A 14,765-nucleotide genomic window follows, 5' to 3' on the forward strand; every position below is an offset into this window, starting at 1 on the left:
GGCAGGCCCAGAACTGCCACCATGATCAGGGTCAGCACAGCCTCTCCACAGAGAGGGGTCTTAAACGTTCCCTGAGGAGTTTGGCCTGTGGGGGGCAGACTCCCGGGACCCAAAAGCAAGGTTCGCTGATCTCGAGGTCTCCATAACTACTTCATGGGGTCTCTGAAAATCAACAAGGGAATGCCGTGCACAGTGGCTGGCACTGGAGAACTATGATGATGCCAAAGCAGAGAGCCAAGGCCTGACCTGACGCCAAGTGCAGAAGCGAGGCAGAAGCGTGACCCACTTAACCGCATGCCCGCACCCCAAGGGCTCACCCCTCGAGGACCACAGCACTCATCAGGCGCAGTTCCCTGACCACAGCCAGGGTCCCCTGTAATCCTCGCAAGAACCCATCTCACAGATGGGGGGCAGAGGCTGAGAGCACTTGCCCCCATCACAATACTACAACGGGGTGCACCCAGGACAGGCCTGGAGCCCCCAAACTAGCTCCTAACTTCTGCAACAAATGGCACCTGCCTTTTCAAGGGGAAGCAGCTACAAGGTTTACTGGCACCAGCTCTGCCACTCAATGCCGGTTTTAAGGGGAGTCTCTGTGGGGCACAGACTTCAGGGGCTCGGCTGCTCACTGAAAGGCTGGCGGTTCGAGTCCACCCAGGAGCGTTGAAGAAGCAAGGTCTGTAGACAGTGGGGAGAGCTCCTCAGAGGCCACTCGCCCTCTGACACACACGGCGGCGATGGGATCGACTCGCTGGCAGCGGTATTTTTTGGTTTTAGTTGTGCTTGCCTTTCAACTGCCATCTGGGCAGCAAGGGCTATCTGGGGGGCTTTCCTGAAAGGAAGGGGTTGGCGGCGGGGGTTGGTAACAAGGAAGACGGTCTGCCTTCACGGGTTTGTTTTCCCTCCCACGTGACATGGGCAGGGTTTCTCAGAGCAACGCCGTTTTTCAGCATGGAATTTTCCACACACCATTTGGTGCGGCTCTGATGTTTCCGATGAGCGACTCCCAGAACAACCTCCCCCGCTCCACACAACAACGGCTGCTTTCTTGCGAAGAGAAAACAAATGGCTCCTGAAGAAGGAGCCCGCCAGGGCTCCGCCACGAAGACAGCGTGCAGCCCGAATGCAGGGTTTCACACGAGAGGAAAAGGGAGAGACCACATCAGATGCCATGCAGCCCAAATGGCTTCTGGCCTGTAAACCGGCCGGCTCGACGGTCCCTAGGAAAGGATGGTGTGATCTGCAGGAAGCCAATGTGCCTGCTCCCTCTGACGGCCCCCTGTGCGCCTCTCAGAGCAAGAGTGCCAACAAGCCCCTTCTCGGCCCGAGATGCGAGCCTGCGGTCGTGTGCACACACACAGATCCGATCTGAGGATGGGCATTTGCACGGGTGTGAGGCCCGACGCATCCCTGCGCGGTTCAAATCCGAGGATGGGCATTTGCATGGGTTGTGGGGCCCGACAAAACCCTGGGTGGTTCAAGTGGGGAGTGTGCTCGGCTGCTAACTGAAAACTCACAAACCAAACCCGCTGCCGACTCAGAGACCGCGTGGGACACCGTAGAACTGGCTCCCCAGTGGGTTTCTGAGGTTTCTGCATCTCCACGGAAGGAGACAGCCTCATCTCTCTCCTGCGGAGTGGCTGGAGGGTTCATATCCCTGACCCTCTGGCTGGCAACTCAAAGTGTATCCCGCTATGCCACCCTGGCTCCACCGCTCACTGACAAGTTGGAGGTCTGAGTCTACCCAGAGACCCGGCTGTCTAAGTCTGGAAAATCCGACACCGAAGACCCTAAGATCGAGACGCGAAGATCAAGAGGGACCATGGTCAAAAGGTCCAGAACTTCAAACTCATGGATACAAGACTTACAGGATCAAGGGTGGACTGGGGATATCCCTGCATCTAACGCCCTCAATAAGCTTCAAGCTTAGAACTGGAAGTATCTCATGGAGCTACCATTACACTAACAGCTGTTTAGCTCAAACCAGAAGCAAGCCCACTGTAAATCGACTTAATACTGACAGCAGCGCTACAGTGGCAGCATTTCTGAAACTGCACTTGTACAGGAGCAGTCAGCCTCAGCTTTCTCCCAAGGAGTAGCTAATGGGTATGAACCACCAACCTTGAGGGGAGGAGGCCAATGCTTATACCACAGTGCCACCAGGCCTCCAGTAGCTAGCTCTTTTAATTGTCTATATGCATTAAAGCTCACTACAGTGATTCACAGCACAGAGGAGAACGCCAGTGGGCAGAGAACCTAACTGCACAGTGATGAGACCAGAACAGAGACAGAGGGACACGCGTGGGTCATCATGGGTGGGAGTGACCAGACAAGGACCAGCCACAGGGCTTCTCTCCGGAAGGGCGAAGGCAGGCCTTCTCGCGGCTGGAAGCCAGGGCGCTGGGTGGGCTCTTACCTGTGCGGTGAAGAAGGCTGGGGTGAGGGAGCCCGAGGGCAGGGCTGGGCTGTTGAGGGCGATGGAGCCCAGGTCGGTGCCGGAGAGCACCAGTGGGGGTGCGGAGATTTCCAAGCCTTTGGGTTTTTTGGCCTTTGGGGGGAGAGGCGGAGACCTGGTCTTGGAGCCCGAAGACAGGTTCAGGGGCTCCAGGGAATCCGAGTCACGGCAGGCGGCCTCCAGGAAGAGGCTTCTGTGTTCGGAGGGGAGGGGCGAGTTGGGGGACAGCGACGGGGACCGGGACGAGGAGGGCGACGAGGAGGAAACGCTGGCGGCATTTGGCAACATGAGGGAGGAGATCTTGGCCGAGACAGACGAGGCTAAGTAGGCCGAGGCAGCAGCGGCCTCCGAAGTGGAGGGCAGGGACACCACGGGCCTGCTGACGTGCTTGCTGCTTTTGTTGGTCACAAACCTGATGACAGTCCTGACTTCTTCCACTGGGGGGCTGCCCTCGGGCGGATCCTCCAGCTTCTCCGTCTTGATGGCCTTGAAGCTGTCCGGTGCGTTCTGCAGGGAGTTGATGGTGAAGGACGAGTAGAGGCCCGAGTGGATGTACTCGTTGCGGCTGGTGCTCTTGAAGGCAGAGAGGCTGTGCTTGTGGCCCTCGCGGCCCTCGTGGGCCACCTTGCAGTCTCTGTCCTGCAGCAGGAGACTCTCCCGGCTGATCTCCACGGCATGTGGGTCCATCTTCAGGATCTCGGGGAAGGACACAAACTTGTACACAAACTTCTGCCCGATCACCTTCTTGATGATGTTCTGTGAACACAGAAGCGGACGAGGACAACGTTAGTGCAGCCCAGAAACAGGGCTTCTGGCAGGGGGAGGGACCTGTGCCGGCAGAAGCGCCCTCAGGGCCCTGTTTTACACTCCCCAGACCCACAGCGTGAGGTTGGCTTGCCTTCCCTTCTGCCAATCACAGCAGGGTGATCACTGGGAAATGGATCCTGAGATTCCTTCAGGAGATGGCAGGTAGTTATCATGCTTGGCTGCTAACAGCAAGGTGGGAAGTGCGCATCTACCCAGAGGGGCCATGGAAGAAAAGTCTGGCAGATCTGTTCCCAAAAGATCTCAGCCAGGAGAAGCCTGGCGAGCAGAGTTCTGCTCTCGACCCACACAGGGTCGCTGTGTGTCAGAACAGACACCACAGCAGCTGCTGTCTCCTCAGTGAAATAAGGTTGATGACACCTATGCTAGGAGTTGCCATTTATCAAGTACCTACTATGTGCTTGGCGTGAGGGAGCCATGCTGGTGCTGTGGTTATGTGTTGGGCTGCTAACTGCAAGGTCAGAGGTTCAAAACCACCAGCAGCTTCTCGGGAGAAAGATGGGGCTTTTTACTCCCGTAAACAGTTATGGTCTTGGACCCTCACAGGGACAGTTCTACCCTGGGCGCTGGGGGCGCTGAGTCGGCATCAACGTGATGGCAGTGATTTTGGTTATGTGGCATTAGCTAATTAGCTAATGAGCATTAGCTTGGAATTAGCTCAGAGAATCTGTACTGAATCTCTCATCTTAAAAGGAAAAACAAACAAACCGCAAACTCCCTGCCTTGGAGTGAACCATGGCATGGTTTTGGTGCGTTGGGCTGTGAACTGCAAGGTCAGCAGTTCAAAACCAGCAGCTGCTCCTTGGGAGAAAGAGGAGCTGCTCCTCTAAAAGCTAACTGTGAGGATTAGGAAAATAAGCTCCGAAAGCTTAACAAACCCCACAGCCATTAGGGAGGCAAGTGGTTGAGGTGGCATTTCTTTAGCCAGACTACAGCGTTCGTTCTCTTATCAACCCCTGCAAGTTGTGAGAAATCGGGGCTCTAGCGGCGTGACACGTATTCAGCAAGATGGAAAGCATTACACAAAACGTGAGGCATTCTCACCCAGCACCAGCACGTTTTCCTAAGACCACGAAACCATTTGTGCCTTTTGAATTTTCAGCCAAGAAACGCACTGGAGGAGAAGCAGTTGGTCTGCACTGCAGGCATTAGGATGGTATTGTCAGCTGCCAGGGCCAACTTCCGGCTCTGCTGTTTGGGGCTCTGCATCAGGATGCAAATGAAAATCCACCACGGATGCTAAGGCTCACTCGTACCCCCTCTCGGAGAGCAGGCTGTATCTGAAATGCTATCCTGGTCCTGAGGTTTATTAAATGGGTGCATTAGCAATTATCTACCAGATGACTGCTGGGGGCTGCACCTCTGCCTGACCCCAATCCCAGGGGCTTCAGAGAGACAGAAGTGGTTTCCCAGGAGCACAGAGCACTGGCGGTGCCGGTTGGGAAAGGTCTTGAATGCTCTTTTATCAAGGATCTCTCTCAAAACTTGGTTGTGAATCAGAGTACAAGGAGAACAGGTGCAAGAAAAAAACATTTGGTGGGGCAGAGTTTTAGAAATGGCATGTATGTGCCCTTCTTCTGTGCTGCCTGCTTTATGGGAGCCTTCTCTCTTCGTCCTCGCGAGGAGCCCTGGTGGTACAGTGGTTATGCATCGAGTTGCTAACTGAAAGGTCAGCAGTTGGAAACCACAAGCAGCTTCTGGGGGGAGACTGGCAAGGCTGTCTACTCTCGTAAAGAGTTCGTGTCTTGGAAACCTACAGGAAGAGGTCTGCTCTGTCCTATAGGGTCACTCTGGGTCAGAACAGACTCGGTGGCAGTGAATGAAGGGTTTTGTTAATTTTTAAAACTCTTCTATGGTTAAGGATTTTCACTCAGAAAAACCAAACTCATTGGCATCGAGTCCATCCAGACTGAGAGAAGAGAAAGGGGGAGCGAGGGAGGGAGGGAGGAGGCTCAGACCTTGAGGTAGTCTCCAAACCTGGAGCCAGAACGAACCCAAGATCCCCTGGTAGCTCAGTAACAAACTGACTCACAGAATAATGAGCATCGCCTCTAAGTACTGGATACCTGGAAAACAATCCTGCATGTGAGAATAAACAGTCAACAATTACTTTACAACAAAGCGGAGAGTGTGAGTGGCGGGGGAACCTCAAGACAGTGGACGGCTCCCCTCTGGTGAGGAGTGGCCCCCTGCCCCAGGCACCTGGGTAGAGGTCGTTGGATGGTAACCCACACGGCCTGTGTGTCCTCCCGGAAACATGGTCAAGTGTGACTTGAAAAAAGGACACTTGCTCGTGGGTTCCATTTCCTCTGTTAAAATGCTAAAGCGTTTTTGTTTTTAGCTCACTGTGTTTGTCTCTCTGGGGACACTCTTATATGATCTTCAGCCAGAGGGAACCCTCAGCTAACTTGAGCAAAAGCTTAGACCTTAAATAATGCCACAAAAGAAAAGCAAAAAAAGACACTACAGAGACAGAATCAAAAACAAAACTCCAATTTTAAAAATGGATATTTGGAAAATCATGCTTGAGGAGGGAAACACATTCACAGGAGAGTAGTAATTTGACGGTATGATAAAAAAATGTTTGCTTTTTTAAAATGCCTCCCTCTCCTCCTCAAAATAAAATGGTTGGGAATTGAACGGCATCTCAGACCTGAGCAACACTTTCCATCAATGGGTACATGAAAGAACAAAGTGTGCACACAACTGGGTCCAATATTACTCAGCCATGAAAGGGAGGGAGGACTGCCGTGTGTCGTGCCACGGATGAGCCTTGAGAGGGAAAGAAGCCAGCCACAAAAAGACACAGAGTCTGTGATTCCGTTTGTGTGCAGCATCCTCAACAGACAAGCCTGTAACAATAGGCAAGTCTAGAGAAATCCCCGTAGAGAACTCAAGTCTTGGAAGCCCACGTGGGCAGTTCTACCCTCTCGATTCACGATGGTTAGGAGCTGACTCACTAACAGTGAGAAGACAGAGGAAACATATCAGTCAGATCCCAGGGCCCAGGGCTGGGATAAGGGTTTGGGGTTGGGGTGTTAACAGCTAAAGAGTATGGAGTTTTATTGGGGGTTAATACAAATCTCACATTGGTTATGGTGCTGTACATTCAAAGTCATGGAATTATATTCTTTAAATGACTGAACTATATGACAGGGGAATCATATCTCAATAAAGCTATTAAAAATGTGAACAGTCTTAGGTGGTGGCATAACGGTTATGTGTTGGGCTGCTAACCACCAAGTCTGCGGTTCAAAACCACAAGCCGAGAGAAAGACGAGGCTTTCCATTCCCTTAACGAGTCAAGTCTCTGAACCCCACAGGGGCAGCACTCCTCTGTCAAACAGGGTCACAATGAGTCAGAATCAACTTGATGGCAAATGAGTTTTTGAGTGATTTTTAATATGTTTAAATGGGTGACAGTGGGCACTTCATGGAGGGCAGCTAACATAACCCGCTGCCCTGCACCCTTCTTTGAGCACAATAACATAGACAACACGAACCTGAGTTCTAGCTAAGCAAGGGCCTGTCCTTCTCTGTGCACAGAGTGCCCCAAACACCAAGAGAGCTTCTTGGTGATATGGTGACTGGTTGGGGACCAATTTAATAAGCCCACCCAAAGCAAATGCCTTAGAAGGAAAGGAGGACTCCAATCTAGCTACCAATCAACTCCATAGGCTCCCTGATGGCCCAACTGCTAAGCACCTGATTGCAAATCAAAAGGTTGGTGGTTCAAATCCACCTAGTCGCCCTTCAGAAGAAAGACTCCGCGATCTGCATCCATAAAGATTACAAGCAAGAAACAATGTGGCCATTCTACTCTCACACCGAGCTCCTGGAATCAGTATCAGCTCAGCAGCATCTACCACTGCCTCCACCTCCACCCTCCACCTCCACCCTCCATCACCTCCACCTCCACCCTCCACCTCCAGCCTCCATCACCTCCACCTCCACCCTCCACCTCCACCACCTCCTCCATCACCTCCACCTCCACCTCCACCCTCCATCACCTCCACCTCCACCCTCTATCACCTCAACCTCCACCCTCCATCACCTCCACTTCCTCCATCTCTACCTCCACCCTCCATCACCTCCACCTCCAACCTCCATCACCTCCACTTCTACCTCCTCCACCTCCACCCTCCACCTCCTCCACCAAGGCTGTGATCCCTCTGCCCGGGCTGAGGACTAAGGTAGAGATGGACTCCGTAGCTCAGAGTGAGGGCCCTGCACGGTTGAGAGCCCCACTCCACAGGGTGGTGGGGCATCTGCTCACTTGGGGAGATGTGCCACGGTAAGCCTTCCCGCCACCTGCCAGGATGCCCAGAGCTGGACTTCTAGGCAGGCTCACTTCCCATCTAACTGCCGCACGAGAGGAGCACGCTGACAGTGAAGTGCACGTCTGAAGACATCACTTTGCTCTCCGAAGGGACGCTTCCTTCCACGGGGTTGCTCCTTCCAAGAGATGGGGTGGGGTTCACGAGTAGGTAATATTTATGATGTACACATTATTTGCCAAGCTCCGTGCGATGAGTTACACCATCATCAACTCACTGAGCCCTGGTGGCGTGTCGGCTACGTGTTGGGGTGCTAGCCCAAAGGCCATTAGCTTGCAACCACGGGAGAAAGACAAGGCTTTCCACTCCCCAAAAAGAGTTACCGTCTGGGAAACCCACAGGGCAGTTAGTTCTACCCTGTCCTTCAGGGTCGCCGGGAGTCAGCATCGCCTCGATGGCAGTGAGTTTGCATCTCTGAGACTCCTCTTACTCTGACTCAGAACTGATCCAACAGCACCTCACTGCCATGTGCCCCCCTCTGTTTTCGGGGTGAGCAAACTGAGGCCCAGGGAGCTTGGGGAACCCTGGGTCATAAACCAGGGCTAAGGGCAGCTCCATGAGCCCTGGACAGACGGGTGACCCTGAGGGCAGGGACAGGTACGGGAGGTGAGCATGGAGAGTCCAGAACACAGGAGCACTCGCGCAGGGGCTTTCAGGATGACAAGGGACGGAGCCCCTTTAAGAAGGCTGGTTTCCACCCCTTGGTTCCCAGACACCAGTGTTTGCTGCATGCGGTTGCCTGGGGACCGGACAAATGGCTGGCTGTGCCCGCTGAGCTAAATGCCTTCCCAGGCGGCTGCCAGCGGCAGTTACACATCTGCTTCCCTTTACGGGTATGCGGCACAGCGCCTGCCCCTCCCTGCTTTCCCACCGGACGCCTATTCACAACAAAGGCCGACCTCTTCTCCCAGCATTCCGCAGGAGACGACAGGGTGCAAGGGGACACTGACTTCTGGGGGGAGGAGCATGGGCCAGCCATGTCCACTGAAGCTCCCGCCCAGGGCTGGACTCCCCAGGACCGGGATTAACCCCACTGCCACCACCTCCAAGCCTAAGGGGCCAACAGGACTACACAGAGAGGTCTTCCCACTAACTGGGCCCTGCTCGCCTCTGCCTGCCCTAGGAGCGCACGCTCACGGGCAGCGGAGACCAGGAGCAGCTGTTGGGTGCCGTCCAGTCAGTTCCGACTCAGAGACTCTCCGTGAAACTGAAGGAAGCGCTGCCCAGTTCTGTGCCTCCTCACAATTGTTGTGTTGCACCCTTGGGGGTCTTCCTCTTCTTCACGGCCCCTGTCCTTTTCCAGGGACACTCCGGATAACATGGCCAAAGTCTGTGAGAGGAAGCCTGGCCAGCCTGGCCTCTGAGGACCCAGGAAAGCAGGTCTGATGTGCACACCCCTTCGTTCTCTATTCCGCCCTCAAGGTCCCTGGGCAGTGTCAACAGTTTGTACTCGTGGATGCATCGCAATGGCAGTGCTGGCACAGAATCTTGTGAAGTCCCACGGACTGCCAAATGAACCAACAAATCTGTCTTGGAAGAAGTACAGCCAATTCTGGTCCTCAGAAGCAAGGATCATGAGGCTTGGGCTCATGTACTTTGGACACGCTGTCGGGAGAGGCCAGTCCTTGGAGGACTTCATGCTTGGGGAGGTAGAGGGGCAGCGAGGAGGAGGAAGGCGCGTCGACAGGAGGGACTGACACGGTGGCAGCCACAATGGGCCTTGAGGATGGCGCAGGACTGGGCGTTGTGTCATTCTGTTACACACAGGGTCCCCGTGAGTCAGAACCAACCCGAATGCAACCAACTTAAAGGTTGGCGGTTCAAACCCACCTGTGACGCTGTGGAAGAAGCAGCTCTCTATTTCTGTAGATCGCAGGCAAGAAAACCGTCAGGCATGGTCATTTCACAACACACGGGGCCTCTATAAGTCGGGATCAACACGGCAATAATGGATATTTCATTCTCATTTCTGTTTAAATATGCTGCCCTGGCAGGTGACGGGCTTGTCTCCAAAAATGTGTTTCCCTATGTATGCACGCAGTCAGCTCTCCTTCCCAGTTCCTCTTGAAAGAGCAGAGAGAACCAGGTGCAAATCAGCCCACGTGGTGGATAGATCAGGACTATTTGTATCACGCATTCAGGGTTTGGGGTTATTTTTTAAATCATTACATAAGGAACAGGGTAGGGAAAGGATGTTGCTGAAATGACAGAAGGCAGTAAAAGATTCCGGAGGGCGAAGTGACCCCCAAGCATGAAGTCAAGAGGCTTCACCCCAACCCTGGGTCCGGGGTTTTCTGTGACAAGTTGCAGGAAGTGGAGGCTCTGGGGTATGTGTCCCACACACAGCCTGATGGAATTGGGGTGCTTTGTTGCAGGCATGGCTAGACTGTAATACATCTTCGAGAAACGGGGGCCATATGCAAACCCCTCACACCTCCTGTGAGCGTTTAATAAACTGTCATTGCCTTTCTCCAGTCAGCCACTTGCTCAGCAGCTTTTAGCTGCATCGGCCCACTCTGGTCTGGCACCGGATTGGGATCCATCTGGCTTTTGTGCGCTCAGCCTTGCAATCCAGCCTCCTGGCTCCCTCCATTCCCCAGGAGGTGCCAGACCTGCTGTGATGAGTGCCCCAGGCGGACGGCTCCAGCTCCCTGAGCTCTCTACCATCTGGGGGCTCCCCGAAACTGCAGGCGCCCCTTCTCCCTTACTCTCAAAATTGAGACATGCCGCAGCTCCCCAAGTGAGAAAGAAAGTTGTGCTGAAGAAACTTCCTCAGAGATACAACCAGGGAGCTGTCAATTCCGTTTTGACTCCTGGGACTCCCAGGGCGTCAGAGCAGAAAGGTATACCACCATACGTTTTCTCGGTGGCTTGCTTTCCGGGAGAATTCCAGGTCTTTCTTGCAAGAACCAACAAAAAGACCTCCCCCACCCCCACCCCCAGTTTGGAAACTCCCAAACGACATGTCTTGGGCAGCTGTGCAGCCTCTACTTGCTGTGACCAAGTTTGAGGGGAGCTGCTCAGTGGAGTAGCAGACAGACGCACATCTGGTTTGCACATCTCAGCCCGGCGGGGGAAATAGGACATTTTACTTAGTTGCGCTCAGACAAGAAGATGATGCAAGCATCACAGTATATCTTGCCGGACTCATGGGGCAGGGGTGGGGTGGATCATCCGCCTGCAGGGAGTGGCGGATGTGAGGATCTGTGGGAAGCTGACCACAGGGAGGCTGCAGGGCAGACCTTGTAAGGCGCTGCAGACACTCACCAGACACTCGCAGATCTCAGCTCTTCTCAGATGCCTCTCAGAGCAGAGGACCTCCTGCCAGCTCCGGGGCGCCTGCTCTGGCCAGGACTGCTGGGTGCGGGGGATGGGGTGAGGACCTGTCACCAAGCTCCAAGTCCAGGTCTGAGCAGGCACACTGGACAATGGGAGTATTTCCGTATGCTCATCGCATCCCTGGTGGAGACCCTCTGGGAAAGGAAGCAGCGGGGAGAGGGGGCAGAGAGAGGAGGCAAGTGCGGGTGAGGACCCAGCACTGCGCTGAGACACTGGTGCTTCTGAGGCGGGTCTCTCCCCTCCACATGGAGATGCAGGTCCACTCTGCCAAGGAACCTCAGGCTCAACCCCCACCTGACTGTGGGCGGAGTCTGCAGTCTGAGCAGGTTACAGCAGAGCCTCAAGACTATAATGGATTAAGAAGAAAGGCCTGGCAGTCAACTTCCAGCAAAAACCCTTAGCATCTTAAGCGTTTCTAACTGCAGCCGATGGTGGTGCAGCAGGACGGTGTGGTGTCTGTGTGTTGTGCTGTGCATGTGGTCGCCATGAGTGGAGGGTGGTGGGGGACTGACTTGGTGACGAGAAGGACAGGAGCCCTGGGCTGTGTACGCGCGTGCACACACACTTTGACATGATGGATGCCATCATGCCCATTTTCAAGGCGAAGATGTCGAGGCTCCTTGCAAGGGTTCACCACAGAGCTAAGTCCTGGAAGAGCCACACAATGCACTACTGTGTCACCATTTAGGAGGAGCCCTGGTGGCAGAGTGGGCCATGCACTGACCTGCTAATTGCGAGGTCAGGGGTTCCAAGCCACCAGTCTCTCTGTGGGAGAAAGTTTCCACGGGGAAGTGCTACTCTATCCAATAGGATCACTATGACAACAGAGATGCTATGAGTCAGCATCGACCGGAGGGATTTTGGGTTTTAGCATCTTTCCATGTCCTTACCGGTCCACTGAGAACAGGACGGAGAGAGCAGCAAGCAAGAGACGCGCCCTTCATTCACGAAGCGATTCCATGTGTTTAGATAAGAGGAGCTAAGGAACACACCTGAGAACATGTGTAATAAAGCCTCACACGGGCAGTTCCACTGCTTCTTGCTTATCTGTCTTTTCAAAATTTAGAAAAAGGAATTTAATATATCTTACTTGTCGAGTTAAAACTTTTTTTAAAAAAAGAGAAAGAAAACGGCTCAAAACAGCTAAAGAGAGCAAGCCCAGGGAGCTTAGAACTGGTGAGTTCAGGTTCCAAACCAGTCTCCTGAAGCCCTTTCCTACCCCCCACACCATGCCCAGACAGCAGCTGCCCTCGCAGCCTGGAGGGGCCTCAGGGGCTGCAGTCCAGAATAGTGGGCTCCCTGCAGAGTGCCTGGGAAGCCAGCCTCCTTGCTCCCTGAACGGTTATTTCTAGTTCCTCATGACGAGGAGCCCAAGCTTCCCTAAGGTCTGCTCTTTAACTGGAAATAGAACTGCTTCTCTCAACTGTACAAGAGCACGCGCTGTGAAGGGAGATGCCGGCAGGAGGCACAGGGAGCGGCGTGGGAGGCACGGAGGTCTCCCCACAGCAGGATGGGTATCAGAAGCCCACTTCTAAGTCATATGGCAGCCAAGAGTCAGGGGGATGGGAAAGAAGTTGGGAACTAACACCGACGGTACACAGTCTGGTGACCACCCATCCCAGGGGCAGAAGGGCCTGTACGCCCACTGCCCCAGCAGATCAAGCAGCTCACCCAAGCGTCAGGCCAGCCTTGAGGGGCCAGAAGCTACACAACAGAACCAGCTCTGGACGGGGCAGGCTAGGTTGAAACCCAGCGGCTTTACTTACTAAGATTTTAATCAAGTTCCTGAACTTCTCTAGGCTGCAGTCAGGTGCCCTCGGGGTGTAGTGCGCTGTGCTGCCAGCCGGGCCCAGAGTCACAAGGTTGGCGGCTCAACCCCGGCCGCCCCCCTCACTCCCGCCTAGCCACTCTGAGAAAGAAAGACCAGGTTGTCTGCTCCTGAAAAGATTTGCACTCTCAGACACCTCAGGGAGCAGATCTCTTCTGTCCTCGAGGCTTGCTCGGAGTCAGAACGGGCAGTTCTGGTGGTGCAGGGGACTGCACGCTGCACTGACAACAAGGTCAGCGGTTAGAACACAGCAGCCACTGCCAGGGAGAAAGGTGAGGCTGTCCGCTCCCATAAAGACGGAAAGTCTCAGAAACCCACAGGGCCGTCTACTCTGTCCTTGGGGTCGCTACGCATGGGGATCAACTCCATGGCAGAGAGTTGGGTCTCAGGGGCCAGAACTGATTTGACGGCAGCGAGTCTGAGGCCAAGGTTAGGGGCTCTGGTGGTGCGGTTGGCAAGCACTCAGCAGGTTGAGTCCACCCGTCACCACGTGGGAGAAAGACGTGGCTGCCTGCTTCTGCGAAAGTGGATGGCCTTGGGACAGGCCTGCTCTGCGCCGTATGGGCGCTAGGAACCAGAATCAGACCAACAGCCTCGAGTCCAGTTTGTTTATTAGGGTTCTGTTTGTCCCCTTGTAAACGAGAATGAAAACGCCTCACCTAAAGGCTGGCACGGCGGTCACAACAGTGGGCTGGACCACAAGACAACTGTGAGGATGGCGCCGGGGCAGGCGGGTTTTGTTCTGGTGTGCACAGGGCCGCCGTGCATCAGAAATGACTCGGTGGTCGCCAAGAGCAACAGAAGGTCATTAAATACGAGAAGGAGCCCAATCATGTCACTGTCAGGTACCCACGAGTCGGCCTCCATTCTTGGAGATCCCATCCACGACAGATCAAAACGTGGCCTGATCCTCCGTGATGCTGTTCAGAAGTTGAGCACCAGGACGTCCATGACAGCCTGGATGCTCTGAAAAAACCTGCAGCACGCAAGCCTCCACGGACAAGACGGTGGGAGCTGCGTGAACAAGGTACCCAGACGGAATGAAACGCAAGTTTCCCACAGGCAGATTCTAGCGATTCTACCGTCCCTGAAGGCCCTCAAAACATGCCCTTTCCTGCAGTGGACGTCTGCTTCACCAGCACTGACCTCACTGTAGAGAATGCTTGTTCCATCACACTGCCTCTGCACTTCAGCCTGCATCCAAGGAAGCAGATTCCTGACAGGGGAGCCTCGCTACCCTTTGCAGCGGGCTTACACACGATCTAAGTTCACGGCACCAAGTGAGGCGCGTGGGTCCCGGTGCCAGGACTTGGAGCGAGTTCGTAAGGGAAGCAGAGGCCAGTCTTCAGTCCGCCGGCTTCTTGGCCAATACCCGCTTGCTCTTCAGCTCTCCCGGTAGGGTTTCCTTGCAGACCGCAGCTGACTCACTCTTTCCTGACACAAAGCCTGAACTGTCCTCCCGCCAGAGTTGGAACAAGTAATGCCTGTTTGAAGGCCTGCTCTGAGTCCCTTCTCTCTAACAAGTCCCCAGTCTTTCAATGAGTATTTACCAGACACGTTCCTATGGAAAGGAACCCTGTTGGCGCAGTGCGTTACACACTGGGCTGCTAACTGCAAGGGTGGCGGTTCAAACCCACCAGCTGCTACATGGGAGAAAGATGAGGCTGTTCTGCCCTGTACCCTAGGGTACACTTCTACTCTCTCCTATAGGGTAACTGGCTATAAGATGGTATCAACTCGCAGCAGGGGGGTAGGTGCTATGGAAGGCACCCTTCCTGGCTAGGCTCTGAGGAACAGAGAAGCAGGTAAATCTGGCCTGTGTCTTTGAGGCATTGACTATAGTGGTTTGGTCAGTGGCTGACCCCGAGTTCTCTTGTTCTGCTTCCTTGAAATGGAGGGGACACAGAGGGAGCAGCTGGCTGGCCGCCAGGGACTCTGCATGCTCACCACACACCTGCCACCCTCAGGACACTTCTTGAAC

General features: G+C 54.3%; 1 protein-coding gene across 2 annotated transcripts in view; it reads right to left on the minus strand.

Moving 5' to 3' along the window:
• Positions 1 to 14,765, minus strand: part of ELK3 (ETS transcription factor ELK3) — a 62,630-nt gene that overhangs the window by 19,199 nt on the left and 28,666 nt on the right. For both annotated transcript variants that reach the window (XM_045291881.1, XM_004700378.2), the window contains exon 3: positions 2,417 to 3,211. In XM_045291881.1, coding sequence (XP_045147816.1) covers positions 2,417 to 3,211 — 795 coding nt within the window. The remainder of the gene's footprint in view (positions 1 to 2,416; positions 3,212 to 14,765) is intronic.

Source organism: Echinops telfairi, unplaced genomic scaffold (assembly GCF_000313985.2).
Source record: "Echinops telfairi isolate 266 unplaced genomic scaffold, ASM31398v2 ScPeMD7_2;HRSCAF=8, whole genome shotgun sequence".
Taxonomy (NCBI): Eukaryota; Metazoa; Chordata; class Mammalia; order Afrosoricida; family Tenrecidae; genus Echinops; species Echinops telfairi.